Source organism: Phallusia mammillata, chromosome 4 (genome assembly GCF_965637545.1).
Source record: "Phallusia mammillata chromosome 4, kaPhaMamm4.hap1.1, whole genome shotgun sequence".
Classification (NCBI taxonomy): Eukaryota; Metazoa; Chordata; class Ascidiacea; order Phlebobranchia; family Ascidiidae; genus Phallusia; species Phallusia mammillata.
The window spans coordinates 1189740-1212682 of NC_137255.1; the positions used below are offsets into that span (position 1 = coordinate 1189740).

A 22943-nucleotide genomic window follows, 5' to 3' on the forward strand; every position below is an offset into this window, starting at 1 on the left:
TTTAATGGTGTCATACACAATTTCTCATCAATTCCCAAGACAGGAGGTCTCGTATTATTAGTAAGCTGCAGACAATACACACTGTTTCGGTCTATTTTTCGGTTTTCGGTCTCCTTAGTGCAGCTGGTAACAAGAGATCGGCCGTATTGGCTAGGGTAGTCATCCGATGTCACTCCAGTTTGTTGGGAGTAACAGGCTATTATTATTATTGTTGTTATTTCAATATTTTTTCTCTGCCCAAAGCGAGTTTGGTAACGAGCTTTGTGCAGTGGACCACAGTATAACGTTTGAAATCTGTCAAGCAAGCTACCCAGATATTTTCTACGGTTTTGGACTTGACGTAACTATGACGAGTTTATCGATGTAATGACGTAACTGTGACGCAGATGTGACGTGGGCTACTCGGGTATATCGTGCAATGTCACCGACAAGCATTTGCTGGGATTTCTGTCAGAGGATTTTAACTCGGGAAAAATCGATCCAGCGTTGTTTGATCAGGTTTGTAAGTGATGAAGTCTTCATCTTAATGTTTGGATTGACTTCTTAGGCCAGGGCTGGGGTGGTGGGAAAGGGGAACTGTGTACTCTCAAGGGGTCTTGTTGTGAGTGGAATTTTCCGGTAGTTGAGTAAAATATCATTCCAAATAAAGTGCTATTAATTTGTAGCATAAAATTTATTGTTCACAAGATCTTAGTTTCTTGTTGTATTGTATAAAAAGAAATTATAATTACTGAATTAATTTGTCTTGGTTAATTTATCAGTTAGAGTGGTTGATGGGATGAAAGAGATTGATTTGCATGCGGCAGACGAGATTTAAACGTACGCTTGTGATTGGTTGTATTTTATCACGTGATTGTTGCCACAGGAAACCGGAGCTTCAGTTAGTTTCGATTGTGGGATTGTCGGTTCGGGAAAGTCCCTCGTTTTCTCCGGTAGTGGCAGCAGAGAGCTGGTGACGGTTCCACTCAATGGGACAAATATGAGGTTAGGCAAATTGCTTGTATTGGATTAAGGCGAAAATTTCACCGAATCTTTGTAGGTTTTTGCAGTTTACGGTTTTAATGGGACGTTATTCTGACACCGGTTCGTGTAAACCGCCGAGCCGGCCAGGAGGTGGCGTGCTTGTGCAGTACACGGTGAACAGCGGCACCACGTGGTCACTCATACATCTCGTTCCGTTCACATTCAAGAGATTTCCGGAGTAAGTGATTGTGTGTTAAGTCTTATATTTAAGCTACAGTTACAGTCATACTTTTTTCTGTAAGCTATCATATGTTCATGCGTTAAATTTGTTTGCACTGTTCCAGTATAAAATTCTTTCTGTCACTTTTTTCAGCCTAAAAATTAAATAATAATTGTACACTTTTTCCATTTATTACCCTGGGTTTAGTAAAGCGGTTTGAAATTTCTCATAAGTTCAAACTATAGTTTCCATGAAACTTTCCTGGGTTCGTTACTGAAACCCACAAGCTGTAATGTTTATCAAACTTCCATCACAGGGTTGTCACACTATTGCTGCCCGACCGAGCCAAGCGTGAAGGCTTACAAGTCAGGTGGGCTCAACAATCAAGGGAAAATCCCGCCGGTGACGCAGTATGGGCGCTCGATGACGTCATGGTAACGTCACACCTCTTCAAGACCGCCTACAGCACGTCAGTCAACTTCCATTTGGGGGCGCTACAGCCGTACTGCAATCGTTCACTGGTTTTGGCGTAAGTCTTTTGTTCATGATCAAAATGACAACTTTAGTAATAGATCAAAACTATCCAACAGCATTTCTTAAACTGACGATCACTGTTTGCCTTTTTAACTATAATACACTAAAACCAATGTAAGATAAAATCCTAATCAGTCGGTTTTAAATCAAGGAATGTATATTTCGCCTATGTGGCATCATCAGTTCCTGGATATTGAAATAAAAATGATTGCTAAAATAAATAAAAGCAGTAAAACACTAAAACAAGATATTACTGTTTGAAACTGTCAACGTTATTTGAACCAACCTCAAAACGCAAACAAAACAAGCGCAACTCTGGGCACCGAATCTGAAAGCAGTAAAACAAAAAAAACAAGATATTCTTGTTTCTTCTGTTTTTGAGTTGTTAATTTTTTACTTTACCCCAGTTTCACCCCCGGTGGTCCCCCCCACAACAACCAAGTAAGATTTGCCGAAACCCAGTCCTTCCACGTCACTTCCGGTTACGTGTTGCAAGCTGAAATCGTTATCGGTTGCGGGGAATCACCCACACCGGTCGATGGCGATCGCTCATTGGCTGTAAATGGGGGCGTGGCACTCGACACCTCCCTCTTATTGGAATATTCTGTTGATCTTGGTAGAACGTGGCACTTAGTTCACGAGGTGAGATGAAATTGTAACTCAACTTTCTATCGGTGACATAAGTGTGGTTTTCAACTTTTCAACCCTTACGTTTATTTTTATCCGGTTTCAACTAACAAACTGTGCATTAAGTTGTGAATTATATAATGCTAAAAACTGAATAAAAACAGCGAAAAATGAGTAGGATTAAATTCTGGCCTAAAATCAGTCAACCCTTAATATACAAAGAGTAACAATTAAATATTTCGCACGTTTGGAAATCGTTAAGTCCTCGAAACCAACAACATGGATGTAAGTAAAATACATACAGGTCTCGGCAAAATTTTAACCCTGCATAAGTTGCCACGCTCATACACATTTGTTTTTCCCACCAGTTATCGGTGCCAGGCGACTCATCATCTTCCATTTATCATTCTGCTTCAACCTATCACTCATCCGAATATACAACATGGATGCGAGCAACTGTTGTTTTGCCTCAAACCACCTGGTAATGTTCGACTGCTACTCGTTTTAAATATTCTCAAGTTCTAGCAAAAATAATTGTTTAAAATATAAAAAAATGAATTTTCTTGAATTTGTTTATTTTGTTTAGCTTTTTTCTTGAGTTTTAAAAGGCTTGAATTTTCACATTATTTTTTTGCACTTTCATCTTTCTTTCAACCTGACATAGACGAGTTGACGTTGTACCAGTTTTTTCTTAGGTCTGAATCGACAAGGTTACGTGTAGCTCAGCCTACGTTTAATGACGCGACCGACACATGGGCAGTAGATAATGTTTACATGGGTCCAGCTTGTCCGTTGCATTGTAGAAACCATGGAAAGTGCAGGAACGGCGGATGCATGTGAGTTTCAAATGAAATAAACTTAACAATTGCAAATTTTACCCTTAATTTTTTGGTATTTTTAAATTATTCTTGTAGTTTTAGTTTTTCTTGTTGTCTAAAAAATTTTAAACTTGGCTGAACATAACAAGTGGAAGTTTTTCCTTAACTTTTAATATTATTATTTTTTGTAATTTTGGTTTTTGTTGGTTGTCTTGAAAATCTCAAAGTTGCTGATACATATAGTATACTATATGGAAAATTTTATTTATGCGAATAAAAAAAAAAAAAAACAGAAATCGATGGTATTATTTAGAAACCTTGCGTACGTGATGTAATAATGAAACATTTTATGTTGTTTATTCACTTTGTACATTAAAAGCTTCTTAAACGCATATAATTATTGCCAGCCAAAATTTTCTGGATAAATGTAGCCCTTCATATCACTGATGATGGCATTAGCATTTGCCGGTACGCGTTTAAAACATAATTAAGCATGTCGTTATTCGGCCGTTATTTTCCTGATTAGAATTTTCTAGTTTTGCAAAATGTTTTGTTCATAAAACGTCACAGTAGTAAAGAAAATATAAAATAACAAATTTCATCTTACATTTTTTTTTCTTTTTTGTCCAAATTTTTAAGTTTTCTTTGTAATTCTAGTTGTCTTAATATACAACACAAATATCCTCATGTTACACATAAATATTTTTAATATATAATTCGTATTTCCAGTTGCGATCCCGGATACTCGGGGTACACTTGCACCCCCGACCTCCCCCTGCCCAACGGTGTGGAACATCCCTTCGATGACGTCACACAACTGCGTGCCGCCGGTTGGAAGGTCATCGGAGGTCACGTGGTTGGTGACGCAAAATCCGCCGTCGGGCGGGGATGCGACGTGATGACGTCACGCAACTATCTTCATTTCGACAAGGTGAATTGAAACAAAATTATAAGTTTGTGTTATTAGGTACGTTATAATATATGGAGAAAAAACACCGTTTTACGCGGGTTTGTTCATAAGTCTAATGACGAATATTACGGCACGAAAAGACGTGAAAATCGACGATTTATTCTCAAGCGTTTCCGCAAATGAGTATAGTGGTATTGGTAAATTTGTTTCATCTAATTTCGCTATTTTATTGTATTTATATTTAAATTTGACTGCAAGTGCAACAACAATCAACCAATCAACTAGTCTTTCGGTGGTAAGAAGTTTTATTGAAAACTCGGAATAAACATCATTAAACGTTTACAGGTCGGTGTTCGGAAACTGGAAACTCCAGATATTGATACAAGTGGAGGAGGGCAGATTCAGTTCTACGTACAAATCGGAGGAGGGAAGTGCGAAGTTCCGACTCAACGATCAAACGGTTCGTAAAAATGGCATGTCTGCCTCAACCAGTGTGAAACATCCTCATTTTTTCAGGCGTCCTACTTCAGTTTTCAATCGACGGCGGTATCACGTGGTTCCTTATTCAAGAGTTGTACTATCGAGACTTCCCCTCGCCCACCTACGTGCACATGGGGATTCCCCAGGACGCGATGACGTCACACACCCGGTTTCGCTGGTGGCAGCCTCGAAACGGAGTAAGTACATTGCATTGTGATGCAATTTCGATGTGTTGCGTTAACCGTTGGGTGTCGCTCTTACCCAGGGCAAGAACTCGGACCGGTGGTCGATCGATGACGCCATCATTGGTGAGCGAATGTTGAGTGATGACTCAACGATTGACGTCACAGAGCCGCTGCCCAGTGATGGAATTCTTGAGAGACTGAGTGAACCAGCTACTGAACAAACCCCGGTAAGTTGGAGATTGAAAAACAAGTTATGTTATCGTAGTGGCTTAGATCAGCCCAGTACCGGCCCGAGAAGTTTGTTACCGGGCCTTATGCTTTTTCAGGTTTAATGCTACAACAAATTTTGCCCATGTATCCCGGGAATGATAAACTAATTTATGCATTTTTATTGCTAAATATTTGTAGTTTTTTGAAGACCGGTCCGCGATAAAATTTCAGTTTTAAAAATGGTCCGCAGTGCAAAAAAGGTTGCCGACCCCTGATTTAAAATAGATTGAGAATGAAATGGATTTGAATTTGCCATTTTCACCTTTCCATAATCGTTTCAGGAACAACATTTTGTTTTATCCAATGACGGGAATTGGGAGGACTTTTGCTCCCCAAAACAAGGATCGTTCGTCTTCAACAAAAACAAGGGCGACCGTTTCGTCATGACTGATGACGTATTTCTGACGCAAGATGATGTTATTCAATTTCAGGTACCAGCTAATAAAACTTTATTGCAGCAAAAATTTAATAAAATTAACCCAGAATACTGAAATGAGCCATTGTTCAGAAACTCTTTGGAGCGTTTGCTGAGAAACTTTGGAGTTTCGTTGGTTACCGACTTTCAAACATGTTTGAACTTATTGTTTAGAAACTTATAAGAATTTTCAAGTGTTTGTGATGTCAATTGGATACCTGCAATAACATGGTTTTGCTATATACTAGCTCTCTGACAATTAGGCTCCTCCGAGGTTTGAACTCACGACCTCAATTTACCTTTCAACTCCTTTTTTCTTATTTGTTTCAGATCAACATCGGTTGTTCCCATAACTTTTCATACAAACATCCGGTGAAACTTCAATACAGCGCAGATGACGGCTACACTTGGGACTACGTACGTCACGCCTGCTACCAACATGGACGTCATCTCGACCCCGGCGATGACGTCATGCACACGTCAGAGGATGTGTCGTCACGCCTGTGCACGGGGAGTGGGGCGGAACTGATGGAGGCCAGTAAATATCATCGCGGGGATTTCGGGGAATGGAAAACCGTGGTGATACCAGTGCCGGAAGATGTCGCTCAAGAGTGAGTTTTATTCCACTCGGGAGTGAAAATTTTAGTTTGCTGAGCTTCTTTACTTTTTAAGTCACAAAGTTGATATAAAAGATAAACAAAACTGATTGGTTTTTCAGGGCAAACTAAGCATTAGCTACTTTTCAGCAATTTTGTTTATTTTAGTTTTTTTTGCGAAACAAATTAACGCAAATCTTTACAGAACTGTTCGATTTCGTTGGATCCAGGAAGTTCCACAAGGTGTCACTACTGAGCAGCCATCGGACTGGGCTATTACGTCACTTTACATCGGTCCGAAATGTCCCGATCATTGTTCGGGATTCGGGCTGTGCTCACGTGACCCTAAACTTGGGAGAAAGTGTTTGTGTGATGACGGAATGCAAGGTCAGATGGGTTCAAGCGGGTTAATGATCTGTAAAACAAATGAATTCTTGATCGTAAAATAAGAAAAAAATATAATATAAAGGAAAATTTGTTTAAAAATCCAAATTTAAATGTTTTTTATTTTTAGAAAACTTTGGATCTTGCGCCCCCGCGTGGCCGGGACCGAGTGGATTTTGGGAGAAATTTGACGGAACAATGTCGTTCGAGTCGTGGCAACCTCCACTGGGTGGCGATGTGGAGATGGGATGCGGTGTTCTCCATGAAGGGGAATCCCTCTACTTCGGTCGTCATGGCAGCAGGGTTGTGACGACAAAACCGATTAATACCATTGATTTAAGGTAGGTTGAATGAAATATATATAGTTATATATAGTTATACAAGATAATAGGAACCTAACGTTTGTGAGGTACACATGGCAAGGACTAGAAAAGTATTGTTACCAACAACAAAATTGTTGTAGAATAAAACGTTTTAAACATTTGTTAACGTTTGTGTAACAAAATCTTTACGTTTTATTCTAAAACAATTTTGTGGCAATTTTGTTCTTAAAGTTAACGTTTGTTACTTTTGTGGTATTGGCTGTCGTTTTCCACTTTGTGATATGAATATCAGATATAAATGTACAATTTTTATATGTCTTTTATGCGAAAGGAAAAGAATCAGTTACATTTATTTGCTGGTTAAACTTTTAATTTGTGTCGCAAGTAATGCAAGATAATGGAAACTTAAGGTTTGTTATTTTAGTTGTAAGAGTTGTCTATGTTCCCCTACTGTTGTGTAATGTATGATGTAAATACACGCACCTTATTTTCATGAAAGAAAAAAAATCTCAGTCTGGTTTATTTGCTGGAGTTTTATTTCTTCGACTAATAAGCGGTTAATTTACAATCCGTACAACTATTTCAAATTTCCAATTCTGATCGTTTTTTCTTTTTAGGCTCATCCAGTTCTACCTTCGCATCGGTTCCCGAAACAACGACCTCCAGTGTTTGACGCCTAGTGGTAGAAACGAAGGCATCATCTTACAATATTCGACCGACGCGGTCACGTGGTACCTTATAGAGGTTCGGTAAGAGTACCGTGAGGCCTCAACAGGTCGTGTCAAAGTTGTTATTTTCGCAGGAATTCAGTTTCGACGGCTATGCAGGAGGCGAATCCCCGCTTGTGACACTTAATATTCCTCACCACGCAAAGAGCGAGATGACGAGATTCAGATGGTGGCAACCACTAATGGAAGAGGGTAGGCTTGAGGTTGACTACTTTTGATAAGGAGTTTAATTTCCTAGAGCATTTTTAATATCACATACAAATACAAATTTCTACTAGCGATTTAGTTCGGTAAAAACCCTCCTTAAAATTAAGCTCACCAAATTAACAAATAAAACATATTTTTACTGGTAAGAAGTCCATAGATATCATTCTCAATGCAGCGAAAGCACATCCATGGACTAATCTTCATTTCCCAAATTAATTCGTTTTTAAAGCATCAAAACAATACAAGATAAGCTGCAGACAGTGCACAATGTTTCGACTTGTAATGTCTCATCAGTGCAACTGATAACAAGTCATAGGCCGTATTGGTTAGTGCAGCCATCCAACGGCACTCCAGTTATTTATACTTGTAAGAAGTATTTAGAACAGTGGTTCTCAAACTCGGTTTTCGGGGCCGCATGCGGCTCCGTACTACTTATTTTGCGACTCGCACCAGACCTCAGAAAACCACCAAACATTACTATTTTAGCTTACAAAGTCATAATCTTTAGTGATTTTCCCAAGGTTTCGTTTTTTTGCGGCTCCCTACACACTTAAAAAAAACACCATTTGGCCCCGTCAATAAAAAAGTTTGAGAACCACTGATTTAGAATGCCGTGCAACGTTTTAAAGATTGCATTACCGTATCAAAAATTTATCGGAAATCTTTAAAAAACGATTGCCGACTGTTTTGTTTTGTTGTAGCCTGTCCATTAAAAAGTTGCTGCGTATGTTTACACCAAACGTAATAAAACGATTTGCCGCCAGGTGATGCCAGAGCGCAGTGGGCGATTGATCACGTGATGATCGGACGCAACAATCTCCTTAGCAACGGTTTCCAGGACACTTTCAGTTCCGGTGGAGGAGAGGGGGGTGGCGAGCTCGACTTTTTCGGGGACGAGTTCGGGGATGCACCGAGTGGACCCGCTATTTCGGATGAGTGGTGGTACAGGATTTTAGGGGGGCAACTGGGCACATTCTGGGGGTGCGGAGACGGTGGTGGTGACTTCACTGAGACTTCACTCGTGTTTGATTCACCAGCTTGTAAGTTGCATGTTGTGGCTTGAAACAATGTTTATCGTGCACTGTAGTAATCGCATTCACTGTAAATTCCTCCACGGTTGGGAACCACTGCAGTATTTTGTGGCCAAATTATTTGATCCTTAAAATACACAAGCATTGTTTTCTCCACCAGCTATCCGCATCGCTGAAACTTGGGACTTTTATCTTCTGTCCGGATCTTTCCTCCAGTTCGACCTCATCATAGATTGCGAGGGAAATGACCCCAACAATGAGTTCGTCACGCTTGAGTTCTCGTCCGATCTCGGTCGCTCATGGCAACCGGTTCTTCCCCAGTGTTTACCCGGTATTTTTTTCCACACACCAGTCTTTTACTAAAAATAAAAATAAGCAACCTGAAACTGAAGTCACGTTTTTTTAAATTTTGTGTGGCAATGACGTAATGTTAATGACGTCATAGGTACGTCAGTGGGATGCAAGTACGGGTTGGGGTCGACTTACTTTAAGAAGTTGAACCAAAAGTGGACGCGTCATACTGTGATGATCCCAGAATCAATGAGGTTGGTTTGCTTCTAAACTTTTGTTTGTCTTGATAATTACCAGAATCAATGTGACAGTCACAAACACGTTTTTGAGAGTCATTTACTTTTGGTGTTAAAAATTATTAACTTTTGTGTTGTGTTGTTTCGATTTATTTTAAGCGTATAGAAGTAAATGAATTAGAATATTGTAAACAGCGGCAAAAAAATAAGACCTTATTTTGTACAGATTGCCCAATGTACGATTTCGATGGATTCAGCGCTTATTGCCCTCTAGCGGCATTCAGTGGGCGTTGGACAACGTGTATTTGGGCAGCGGATGTCCATGGATGTGCAGCGGATTCGGCAAGTGTCAGAGAGCAGTGTTCGGGGTGGGAGACGAATGTGTGTAAGTTACAAGTTTATTCTGGAAGATTGAGGCTTACAGCCGGAATTTTCGAGTTTTTCAAACATCATTAATAACGTTACTCGGTGCTGTCGTTTTTGTTTTGTTGCACATATGTAAGGTAGCTGATGAACAGATCATAGATGGGCTAAAGAAGTAATTGCTGTATGTTCAAGCTATGCCTATATATATTTGTTTAGTGTTAAAACAAAACTTTGGTAGATACTAAAATCTTATGATATTAAAACCATTTTGGTAGATATTTAAACAAAACAGAGAACTATGTTTGCGATTAAACACGATACAAGGCCTGTATTACATAAAATCCCACTGACAAATTCTTGAATTTAAAGTTAAAAACTTGAGAAAAAAATGCTCTATAATGAAACTTTTATGGTTGTTGAACCTGTACCCTGTGAGATTTGAACTCACAACCATTGAAACTTACTACTTGTTTTACCAGTTAATCTGTTTACTTTATTATTTCAGTTGCGATCCTGGTTTTGAAACTTCCCCACATTGTCAGCCAAGCAGCAATATATCCCGAGCGTTTAAAGATGACTTCAATCATCCATGGGATCCTACAGGTACGGAATAACATCACACCAACCCGATAATATCAAACTTTTGTTATAACATTTTTCCTCTGCAGGCCAATATTCACTTGTTGTGGGTCGAGATCCGGTTTTGTCCGACGATCTCACATCGGTTGGTGTAATGGTGAGTGGAGAGAATCTTCAGTTTTCCCGAGCCGGTGTGAGGATGCTTCAAACCAATCCCATCAATACGACACACGCGAGATATTTACAATTCCATATCCTGCTACAAGACGATGGTACAATGCCACTTTTCTGATGCAATAAATTTAGTCATTACGTCATGGCTGTTCACGAATGACGTAATGTATCTGAAAACATCGATTTGATAATTTGTCTTTGCTAAAAAACGTTTTAGTAACGTCATTGAAAATCGTATTTTGATGACGTCATGTCAAAAGGAATAATTCTTTCTCACCTAATTAAATCTTTTAGTCGAAGGTCCGGGTTATTCGGTACTTGTGCAGTCAAGCATAAACAACGGTATCACGTGGGACACGCTTGAGCGCGTCGACCCTGTCCTCAGTCAAGCGATGAAATTTGTGAACGTGAAATTGCCGAAGACAGCGCGCCACCCAGCGACAGTATTTCGGTGGTGGTCGAGCAACTTTATTAGTGGTGAGTATATCGAAAACACAATATTCCTCACCGATTGTTTATGCATTGTGACGTCATAGCCCAGGACGAGCTGAGGTGGGCGCTCGATAACCTTGTGATCGGAGGAAGGTCATCCGCGTGTGATCCTCATCAGATCCTGGATGACTTCGAACCGATGCAGGATGACAATTGGCTCTTCATCGACGGCGGGAAGACGGGAGGTGGTTGCCAGGCAACAGAGCCGGACTTCTTTGAATCTGAGATTGTGGTCAGGTGGGGAAATGATTGAGTTAAACTTTCATCGTATGATTATCACTTGTTTTTTTGCAAAACATTTAAAGATTAGGTACACAAGACACGGTGTTAAAGAATAGTTTAAAACGTAGACACTTTTTTGAGCAAAATTTTTTACGTGTTATTATGGATCCCCTTCCCTACGTAAATTAGTTGGAATAATACCTTTACGGAATTATGAATCAAACTAATTGAGTTAAACTTTCATCCCAAGATTATCACTTGTTCAGGATTTAAATATTTTTTTGCAAAACTATTAAAGATTAGGTTCACAAGACATGGACTTGATGAGTAGCTTTGCTAAAAGCAAAATTGCCAGCGATGTAGAATAAAACGACATTTTAATGAGCAAACGTATTTACTTGTTATATTCCACTTCGCTTGCAATTTTGTTTTTAGTAAAATTTAGAGATCAATCCAAGGAAACTGTTATCCATCTAATATCTCAGTTGTAACTGTTATTCAGGGGAGCGTACCCGGAACCGTTTGGTCCGGAGCTGCAGGATTCTTCTCTCGTTTTCGACTCTCTCACAGGCGAACACTCGTTGGTAACACGTGACTTGTGCGTCATCAACAATGATTACGTCATCCAGTTCAAGGTACCTCATGCGTGACGAGTCGCGGCTTCTCGCTCAACTTTCAATTCTTCAGATTAAAATCGGCTGCGACGAGACTACAACGCCCTCGTCACATAACTCGGTGCGTCTCGAGTTCTCGGCTGACGACGGGGTCACGTGGCATCTGGTGCTTCCCCGCTGTCATGGCAACGACGCCACACCGGCCGGATGTACGTTCGAGCGCCACCAAGCGTCTATATATTATCCTGGTTCGTTTGAAGGTTGGCGGAGAGTGGTGATTCCCCTGCAGGGGAAGGACCACATTTGCAGGTGATTTGATGACGCATAGTTAATTTCAAATCAAATTCGATTTGATGTGAATGTGTTATGACATCACAGTGCAAATGCTGTTCGCTTCCGGTGGCATCAAGACAAATATCCCCATCACTATGGTAACAGTGACGTGATTTCGTGGTTTATTGATGACGTCTACATCGGTCCTGCTTGCGACCAAATGTGTAGCGGTCATGGGACGTGTATTGGTGGTGGGATGTCGTGCGTCTGTGACGAGGGATTTACGTCACAAACCTGCTGTGATGTCATAGACGGAGCGAATCCAACATTTTTCAAGGAAATATTCGATTATGGTGGTATGTAATATTTACAAATCTGATATTTTTGGGTTCTAAATGAAATTAACTTTGCAAGATTTCTTTCCTATTACGTCATCATCATCATGGAGTGACGTAGCGGGAGGACACGTGACAACTGCGTCATCAACTTGTGACGAAAGCGTAATACATCTTGGACAAAATTACGTCATGACTGAACCTGGTAGCCGCGTTCTCGCGACACGCGACATCGATACGCGACAAGCGACGTTCGTTAGTATGATTGTTAAGTCATAAATTATGGTTTGTTCCATATTCGAGGTTTCTTTTTCAGATTTATTCAGTTCCACCTGAAGCAAGAGCCACTGGTATTAACTGACCACGGTAAGATTACGAACATGTTTGTGTGGAAGTTGTTGATCATTGTGATATTGGCATAAAGAATGTTAGCTATTGTCACCTGTTATTATAACCTATCCTTGGATGTTACGTTAAAACGTGAATGGTTTTGCCTACACCAGTGGTTCTCAACTCGTTTCGGGCCGTGTCCAATTAAATAAATATCGTGGACCGGTCAATTGTTAAGTGAGCATAAAGAAAGCATCCTCAACAAGCGTATTGACTTGAAATATATTCTTTGAATAAATAATTTAATTTTAAGGGGAGATAACAGATAATAACGAATGGCCAATAACTTGGTTAAGATTTTTTCGTACTGAATGATCAATTAATTACAATCAACTAGGCTATGTCCTATTTAACACAAAATATAATTAACGTCCTGTGGACCACCCAAAAAGTCATCATGGGCCATCAGTTGAGAACTACTGGCCTACACGGTAGCAACTTCACATTTTACTCAATTCCATCTTTTTGTGGTCGGGGTGTTATTATTGTTAATCACTTAATACTCCCTTCATTGTAAACAAAATGGTGTTGGTCATATCTTGCACTCGATTCTCCTCTATGTTTGGTTGTACTTGTGTTAAACAAGCAAGCATATAATTATATATCACAAGTACGTTTGTTTCAAGACTGAAATCATTTAGTTTTAGTATAAAGAGCAAATCTTAGTCAAATAGAATGATTCTATTTGAATAAGGCACTGAAGATGCTTGCATAAGCGAAATTATTTGTTCTATTTACAAACGCTAACTGATTTCAGCCATAAAACAAACGTTTCCAAACTTATGATACATATTATGAAAGGTGGAAATCGTTACAACAACGGTAACAGAATAAGAAATGTTTACCAGAATCAACTTATTATAATTAACTTGAATATATTTTGTCAGATGTTGGGGCGCAACCAACAGAAAGCGAAATTGAACCGATCTTGTTGCAATACTCGACAGACGGTGGATTATCATGGACCGTTGTCGAATCTTTCCCATTCAAACTCAGCGAAGTAAGTCAAACTTATGAAAAACTGTTTAAGTGATGCTAGTTGCTCAACAATTATTCATGCATTTTTCCAATGAAACTGATTGTAAACCTTAAAGGACAAATTAAATTTACGTTTTTTACAACTTTAATGAAAACCTAATACTGGTATTTTCTTTTTAGTCACAGACGCAATACGTAGCTGTGGGAATCCCCGAAGGCGCGAGGGCCAACGCCACCCGACTTAGATGGTGGCAACCTTCAAAAACAGCCGAATTCACGCTTGGATGGGCACTGGATCACGTGGTTGTCGGAAGGGGACTTCCCGAGATCGAGGACGATTTTAGCTCGTGAGTGATTTCGTCATAATTGTGATGCAGTTTTATACCTGGCTCTTTTTCGTCAGTGGTTATTAAAACCAATATTCAGTTGTTGCAGAGTTTGCGTCAAGCACTTGTAGTCATTTAAGAATAAATTGTTTACTTAGCTTTGCTTAACGCTGTGAAAACTAGCTTTACTGAATTTTCTGCAGTAAAACTTATTGTTTTTTTTTATTGCAGTGCACAGGATCAAGTCTGGATCGATCTTGCCTCGTCTCAGATTCAAACCGGATCCGACTCGTGTTGTTCCAATGCAAACTGTCAGTATCTCAACATCGGCGACCCAGGGCTAAGTTTGCGAGATTGCTCGCTTCAATATGCCGCCACAAACGGCATAGACGTCCGTGCGGGCTCTTATATACATTTCTCATTGCTATCTGCTTGCGGAACCACAACATCTTGCTCTGGTGACCAATCTTATTTGTATTTCAATTCTGCTATCAGTTTGTTTCAAACATTTAATCTTGTTTTCCTAAGATTTGTCTCTGGAATTCTCTACCGATTTCGGCCACACGTGGTCGCTGGTGATCAACCCCTGCCTCCCTAGCGACACCTCGTGTTTACATGCACATCCGGGTTCCTTGTATACATCTGACGCTTTTGCATCGACCAATGGCGCCCTCAGGAGGGTTGTATTCCCCTTACCAGGTTAGCCACAGAATATATCGTGTTTGAGATTTACCATTTGCTTTAAATCTCGCTACCAAGCATAAGTTGATGCTGTAATTAGAAACAGGGAAACATATATTGTAGATAGTATAAAATCAAAGACCTATTACGTGGTAAGTAGCTTACAGACAGCCATGTCTTGTCACCAGCTGCACTGATGAGACCTTAGACATTGTAAACCAGTATACTCCGCGGTTTCCGCCCAATTGTGGTATTGAACTGAAGTAAGGAGGCATTGATTTTTAGCCTGGTACTTCAAACAAACTGTGGAGTGCCGTTGGCTACACTAGCCATTAGCCAAAACTTATAGGCCAAAACAGTGTGCACTGTCTGCGGCTTACTTATTATGTAATCTTTACTCAAGTCCGAAGTCATTTATTTCACTCCATTTTTTTGCCCAGTATGTTATAAACACGAATAAATGCCATTACATACAACCAGTTTTTTTTAAGGTTTGGTTTGGGTGACCGCTAAGTAGTTTTAAGAGACCGCAAGTGTTTCATTTAAATACCAAAAAATAGCCATATTTGCTTATTTGGGAAACCGCTGGAGAATTTTTTTTCGGTCCCCCAAAACACCTTAAAAAAACACTGCGTACAACCCATTATTGCTAATGTTACAACGCTTAGTGCGTTATTTATTACTCGAATAAATTTTTAAATTTCTTCATATCGAAAACTAAAAAAATAACTCCGTATGATTTCTGTTAAAAAAATTCTGTTGGGAAATTTCGTATGAGCGCAAATTAAATCCACGATTTAATCTAGAATCGACGTGGTCGCCGGAAACGAGGTTCCGGTGGCGAGTCTCCAATTCCAGCCCCTCTACGTCACAATGGCGTATTGATGACGTCTACATCGGTATGACGTGTCCCCGTGCTTGCAGCGGACAGGGAGTGTGCAAGGGTGGAACTTGTCAGTAAGTTTTTTTCTATTCGAATAAGGATGATGATTTCAGAAATTTTAAGTTCTGTTCTGCCAGTGTTCGGAAGACTCACTTGATTTGGTATCACGCCTTTTATAGACCTGGCGTACTATGATGATTTTTTTGTTTTAATTTTTAATTAAAAAAGTTGTAGGATAATTTTTCAGGAATTGATTTACTCCAAAATATGAATTGATGTTGTCGTGTGAAATATGTCTGCACTAATTAATCATCTTTAATACAATTACATACATTTAAACCATTGGTATTTAATAATCATAGTACGTCAGGCGAATTGGAGGCGTTACAGACTTCTGTCGTGGGTTCGAGTCCCACCGCAAAAGGGTAGATTTTTCTAGTTTGTGCCTTGCCATATGGGAATGCTTGGAAGACTGGCTTGATTCGGCATAACGCGTTCAATGGACCTGGCATTATGATTTATAAATGTGTGGTAATCACTGGTCTGCATGAATGCTCCAGGGCTGAACCCAGTTATAAATGCATTTATCTTAGTCGTTATTTATACAATAACTTACAAAAGTAAACAACACAAAAGCAACTAAGAAGTAACAATAACCTCTTGTGGTGAAAGTTACCCCTGCAATATGTTTAACCGATCGCACTACGTTATTTAGTTGCGACAACGATTGGGGAGGTGTAACATGCAGCACGCCCACCATTGACCTTCAAACCGATCTCAAGGACGTTTTTTCGTCCAACTACGATGACGTCACTACCTCTCCTTACGTTACAATTGTCGGTGCGGTGGTTGATGACGTATGTGGCGATATGGGATACCAAACTGCACTGCATTTCAACCAGGTAGAAAACCTTATGTGATAATTTTAACTTTACCGTATTTATTTGAACAGTATTTTTTTAACATTTTATATGTATGCTTTTTGCGATTGTCCAACTTTTGTTTGGATAAAATCATTTTTTTTAAATAACCACATATTTTGAGATTTTTGTTTTAGCAACACCTAAGTCCTAAACTGTAATCCATATGATTGTTTTTAAACCGAAATCAGGAAGTTTCACCATGAAAAACACTAAATCTCTGTATTTTTTTGTTTTACAAAAACAAATGCATTTCGCTTTTATAAGCTTCATCAGTGTCTAAAACAAAGAGAACGGGATGAAACCATTTTGATTTAATGACCCTGGATCGTCACAGTCCTGTGCTTTACCTGAAAGAAGATTTCATTGATAAGGAAATACTTACTACGTTAAACCGAAGTGTTTGGTTTGGTTAGAAAAAAATATCACAATTGTAATTTTGGAATAAAAAAAATGTACATTTACGTTTTCATTAAAACATTATCTTTTTGACGAATTATTTGGTTTTGTTACAATGACGTGTTTTGATTTATGTCAAATACAACAACTTTGAGATCACAATTTTAATCTTTCTTATTTTAGTTTTATTAGCAAAACCTAAATTGTAATTATTAAAATCGTTTTTAAGACGAATGGTTTGGTTTTGTAAGAAAAATACCGCAATTGTAATCTTGCAATAGTCAACATTTACAATTACGTTTTTAAAAATTTAAATTAAAACTGCTCTTTTGGCGAATTATTTGGTTTTGTTACGGATTGCGTTGATATAATGTCCAATACTACATTTGTTTTCTTGTAGGCTTGTTCCCGTCTGCTTGTGACGAAACTGCTCGACACGAGCCAATCAGATTACGTTCAGTTCATGTTCCGCTTCGGTTGCGATGGAACGAGTCCGGCCAATCGAGATCAGGGTGTCATGGTTGACTACACACGCAATGGCGGCATCACGTGGCAACATTTGCACGAGATTTACTATAAAGATCATAATCACCAGGCCGGGTTCGTCGAAAGTTTATGAATTGGATGTCACCTGGTTAATTTCGTTTAATATAAAGGAGAAATTGAAAGCAGATTTTTGTCGTACGTTTTCCATTTAAAATATCCCGTTTATAATTTTACCAATGTTTATATTTCTAGTTGCAAACGGATAAACTATTAAAATAAAATAAATAAATAGAAAATAGAAAACACTGTGTTTTTTATGCAACCAGAAACATACAATGTATATTTTTGTCCTAAATATGATTATCCTGAAATAGTAAGGCGATTTGTTTACCTATATTTATTCAAAACAATATTAATTTTTTTTAACGCGAACCATTTTTTTCAGTTTCGTGAACATTCTGCTGCCAGATGGCGCTAGAGCGGTCGGAGTTCAGTTTCGATGGTGGCAAGCCATGCATGACGGATTGTCGCAACATGATTGGGCAATCGACAACCTCGTGATTAGTGGAAGAAAGAAAGAGTACGACGTTGTTATCAGTGGAATGAAACTGTTATTTCCTTTACTTTAATAAACTGAAATGAGCAACACATACAAATTACACCATAACTGACAGAAATATTGTATGCAATAAATATTTACTATTATTTGCTTAAACAAGCTCTCTGGAAGTTATGTTATTATCAAAGGGATTTCTTGGTCGTTTAAAACACGTTACTAATAGGTTTCTCGTCCTCTTGGCAATTTTGTTGCTGATGCAAACAGTTACAAACTTTTTTCTGTTTTGCAGTAAACTGTTGAGCGACGGTTTCGACATAGGGGAAGCACCACTTGTGGAACCTTTCGGACTTTACTGTGAGTAGATGTGACGTGTTTGTGAAATTTTACAGGTTTGTACCGTTTGGTACTAATTACGCCTCAGTCAAAGAAAGATCAAAACTTTTGCATTTCCAGCGTATATAAAACCCCTGAGTCAATCGTCGTATATGTACACCCTTGGTGCCTAAATAAAATCAAACAGCCCGTTATATATTATCCTTTTGTGTCAAAACACAAGTAAAACGCCTTTATATCGCCTGATGGATCATTCGTAACATATGCTAAACATAAGTTCTATAAAAGCGCATTTCCAGTTTTCAGATATGTTAAAACGCAGTGTTTCATAAGGTTTGACATATTTCGATCTGTCTTCGATCCAAAAGCTCCATTCATGGATCAGTTGTACCATACGACCAAACATAAACTCTGTAAAAGAGCATTTGAAGTTTTAAAATAAGCCAAATTAAGTACTTTCTCTTTGCTGCTGGATCCGTTACATAGAAATCACATTATTATTGTTTAGTGGATCGTGGTGACAAGGATATGTGGCAATTTTACGACAACACGCAGCCGAGTAGTTTCTGTGGAAGGAATGATGTGATATTAGCTGGAGTGACGGAAGGTCTGGAAGCATCGGTTGGGACTAAAGACTTCATTGCCGGTTCAACTTACATACTCCAGTACACGGTGCGAAAATTTGAAAGTTAAAAATTGGCTTTGCCTATTAATCACTGTTTTTGCAGAAATATATATTTGAGTAAATGCGCACTTTTGATTTTAATTTAATATTAGATATTAAGGTTATTTTTTAATTCTGACAGAGCTTACTGGTAAAACAAAAAATAAATTACATTGAAGTTAACAGCAAAAATACAGTAAAGGTTTGAACACCTCGGAATGTTTCTAAAATATGATTTTATGGATTTTGGAACTTTTTGGAAAACTATACTAGCAGTGGTTTGTTTGTGGCTCTGTGGGTGTTTATGCCATTGTAAGCAAATTTGTTTTGTTTCAAAACATGTAGCCATTACATTGGTAAGTAGTGTGCTAATTGATTTGGACTTTAAACTTGATATTTCACTCGCTTGAATTTTTCGCTTAAAAACTTTCTCTATTTCAGATCGTGGTCTTGTGCAAAGACATCCAAATCAGCCACCAACCCGTCCACGTTCAATATTCAGTCGATTTCGGTGACACGTGGAGCTATGTGACGTCACAATGCTTGCCCTCTGACCCCGATTGTTTCGTCAAAGAGATAACTCAGCCGTCCGCGCATTTCGTGGCTCCTGATTGGCGGAGAAAGACAATGTGGTTTTCCAATAAACTTATCGGAAAGTAAGAATGCTGGTTTCTTAAATGTTTCCACTTCATAATGGACAAGTTTTTCAACAAAGAAACTCTAAAATGCTTATTTAAACTGTGTTTTGTTTTAAATTCCCAGTTCTAGTAACTACAACAAAATCGATTCGTCTACTATACTCTCATAAGTTTATTGAGGAATATAGCGGGCCAAATAGACGTAAAAAGCAACATGCTTTATTTTTGAAACGTTTCGACAATTCCTATGTCATGACTCTTTTCTTGCAAGTTTATTTCGGAGTGCACAGTCAGGCATAGCTGACCACTTATGGTGTTTAAACATTTCAGACCGGTTCGGTTCCGGTTCTACCAGAACTCATCCGACGTAGTTTGGGCATTGGATCGACTCTATATCGGACCAGCTTGTCCTGATGCGTGTTCGGGTCATGGAGATTGTGTGAAGGAAGGGTTGGATGAAAGAAGATGTTTATGTGATGATCATCACACTGGACCAAACTGTTACCTCGATCAACAACTTCAGGTAATGGGCAGTTGTTAGTCGTTTTTGAATGTCGGTAGTATGTTTTATGCTGTCTTGACAAAAAGAAGTAATAAGCAGTTTTTGATGTTAAATAAATGCCCAGTGTCAGGCCCCTGCCCAAAAACAATCTTATAAACTTTCGCTTAATGTAGATTCCCATTTCTTTTACTTAAATTTCTTCGGACAAACTATACATTTCTCGACATTAAATTTGACAAAACTAAAACAAAATATAACAAAAAAAAGGAAATACACTTTATAAGATGCATGTTGCGATGCTTTGGCAGCCTAATCCATTAAGGCATGGACTCTAATAACGGATTCGAATTTCACCTCTTTTTAAGTTTTTCTAGATAATGCTTGGAAGACTTGGGTATCTAGCGTACTATAGTAAGCACAAATCGAATTTGTACTTGTTACCTACAATATGTTTGCTTTTCCATTTAAATCGAAATAAAATACTTCTCTCTATATTGCAGACTTACATGAAAGACACGTTCAACAATGGCGGTCTGGTTTCTGGACAGTGGAGGATTGTAGAGGCTGAGAAGTTTGAAGTTTGGTGCGGTGAACTGATAGATGGATCCACTATGTTATTTGAAGGTGTGGGGCCGAGACAAGCTCAAACTGTGGACCTCGATCTCAGGGACGCAAGGTACAATGACGAAATAATAAAATGTCAAAGCTCTATTTATCCAAAGACTTGCTTACCGTATTTACTCGATTGTAAGCCGCCCTCGTTTATAAGCCGCCCTCGATTGTAAGCCGCATGCTGGAATTGTCGATACGATTGTTTCTTAATACATCTTTCTGCTGTTATATGGTATGACTATTTGCCCTCATCTGTTAGTTACGTTGATAACTGTACCCGACAGAACCTATATCGACGTATAATCTATACACGCATACATGTTTTGAACCCCAAATAATTTAAAATGTTGGAGTGTAGAAATAATTTCGGTATAAAATTAAAATATAAGCCGCCCTCGATTATAAGCCGCCCTCGATTGTAAGCCGCCCTCGATTATAAGCCGCCCTCGATTATAAGCCGCACAAACGGCAGCTAAAAAACAATATACGCCGAGGCTTACAATCGAGTAAATACGGTAAGTACGAAAAGAACTTTTTTTGGGTGGATGACATTGATTGGGGCAATAATTCAAAAACGTGGTATACGTTTGACCTGGGGTAACTTTTAGGTTTGTCCAATACCACGCTGTGATTGGTGGATCAGACTCGAGGTGTTTAGCGGTGCGCGATCGAAATGATGGAGTCATCCTACAATATTCAACCGACGGTGGTAAGGGTGGATTTTACTTGACAAACTTTTTTAGACTTTTTAGAAATGGTTTGAGCAAGAGCCATCTGGTCATCCTGTTTTAAGCCTCTAAATTAACAATATGGACAAAAAACCACCCAATATTTGTCTATAAACATGATGGTTTTAAGGCCGATTTAGTTATCAATTTTTTTAATTAACTGTCTGCATTTAAAACACTATGTACGGATCTGTTCGTGAAAATAATGGCCTGAAGTTTGCATATAGTTTTCAATTTAAACTTTAACAAGCTGCTTCACGCTTTAAAATTGCGCTATTTAAACAGTACGAATAGGAAAATTGCGAAAACATCTCATAGGCTTGTTATGGACTCATTAGGGAGGGCTGATTACTGCAAATGTGGCTCTTATCAAGTGTACAATTGTTACTTCAACTTATAACATTTCAGGTATATCGTGGATGATGTTGTTTGAGCTTGACTACCTTTCGTACAACAAAACTGAAAGTGATTCCATCACGTTGCCCCTAGCAGCGCGCACAAACTCCACAAGGTTAAGATGGTGGCAACCGTTTGTTATACACAAGGACACAGGTATTTTGTTGTGTTTTTGTGTCCCTTTGTATTTTGTTACAATGTCAAGTTTATTGGTTTGTTTTTTCTATGTGTGGATAAAAATACTTTGTTTGTATTTTAGTATTTTTTTGCTGGCTCGTCCTTGCTAGCTTATTCATCAATTTGCTCATTTTTGAATTTTCGATTAACAGTAAACCTACGTTAATCCGGATCCTTTTCGATCAAAAAGTTGTCCGAATTAGGCGAAGATCCTTTTTAACCAAACTCGATTACCTCAAACCTTACCAAATTCTTTTTACCTAAAGTTTTGTCCGAGTTGGGCGAAGATCCGGATTAAACGATTCCAGTTTTACCGAGGGTGACTGTAAATCGTGTAAATTTCACCCACAGGCCTCGCAGAAATGGGCGCCGATCGGGCTGGTTGGGCTCTCGATGACGTGTACATTGGAGGTCACGAGGTCAACACTTTTCACCTTGATGATGACCTTGAAACTGCAAGTCTACCTCTTAGCAATATTGGTCAGTAAAGCTTAAGTTTTTTGACGTTGACTATTTTATTTGTTTTACCCAACTGCAAAAAAATGATTTTTTTAGATTACTAGTTTAAAAAGTAACTAAACATTTTTACAATGATTATGGAGTTTATCTATTTTTATTCCTCCGCAGGGCCACTGGCGGATGAATTTTTCGACTTTCACCCCAACGCTGAAATCGACTTCAACCAGTGTGGAAACGACGTAGGGTCACGTGCAATCATGTGGACCAATCAGAAGGGAGGAAGTGTTGAGCAAAGTTTGACAACTCGACAACTTATCGTTTCGAAAGATTTTTTGATCCAGTTCAGGGTAAAACACAACAATTACATGTTCATCACAAACTTCAATTCGTTTTTGTGTTTAATGTAGGGTTCAGCAACTTTTAGTTAATATGGATTGTGTATTAAATAGCTGAAACTAGATTATAATTTACCCTGGAGATCACTTAAAAGAATAATATAAAGTAATTCCCTGTCAGTACTACATTCTATATGCATGACA

General features: G+C 38.7%; 1 protein-coding gene across 2 annotated transcripts in view; it reads left to right on the forward strand.

Annotated features, from left to right (window-relative positions):
* The window catches only part of LOC145223284 (reelin-like), a 36183-nt gene that overhangs the window by 7702 nt on the left and 5538 nt on the right, over window positions 1-22943 (forward strand). Inside the window, exons 15-61 of one of the 2 annotated variants that reach the window (XM_080089682.1) lie at window positions 387-498; window positions 866-984; window positions 1040-1201; window positions 1500-1712; window positions 2125-2359; window positions 2713-2825; window positions 3040-3180; window positions 3892-4093; window positions 4418-4532; window positions 4589-4749; window positions 4818-4964; window positions 5289-5438; window positions 5753-6033; window positions 6224-6405; window positions 6533-6743; window positions 7343-7469; window positions 7528-7645; window positions 8425-8700; window positions 8852-9022; window positions 9137-9236; window positions 9445-9603; window positions 10090-10187; window positions 10253-10435; window positions 10632-10814; window positions 10874-11066; window positions 11554-11686; window positions 11739-11974; window positions 12044-12294; window positions 12353-12524; window positions 12590-12639; window positions 13551-13663; window positions 13822-13988; window positions 14199-14425; window positions 14496-14666; window positions 15455-15605; window positions 16247-16433; window positions 17251-17450; window positions 17782-17916; window positions 18185-18249; window positions 18737-18900; window positions 19334-19548; window positions 19861-20053; window positions 20533-20708; window positions 21253-21353; window positions 21781-21924; window positions 22297-22425; window positions 22573-22751. In XM_080089682.1, coding sequence (XP_079945808.1) covers window positions 387-498; window positions 866-984; window positions 1040-1201; window positions 1500-1712; window positions 2125-2359; window positions 2713-2825; window positions 3040-3180; window positions 3892-4093; window positions 4418-4532; window positions 4589-4749; window positions 4818-4964; window positions 5289-5438; window positions 5753-6033; window positions 6224-6405; window positions 6533-6743; window positions 7343-7469; window positions 7528-7645; window positions 8425-8700; window positions 8852-9022; window positions 9137-9236; window positions 9445-9603; window positions 10090-10187; window positions 10253-10435; window positions 10632-10814; window positions 10874-11066; window positions 11554-11686; window positions 11739-11974; window positions 12044-12294; window positions 12353-12524; window positions 12590-12639; window positions 13551-13663; window positions 13822-13988; window positions 14199-14425; window positions 14496-14666; window positions 15455-15605; window positions 16247-16433; window positions 17251-17450; window positions 17782-17916; window positions 18185-18249; window positions 18737-18900; window positions 19334-19548; window positions 19861-20053; window positions 20533-20708; window positions 21253-21353; window positions 21781-21924; window positions 22297-22425; window positions 22573-22751 — 7711 coding nt within the window. The other variant, XM_080089683.1, reaches the window with a different exon arrangement.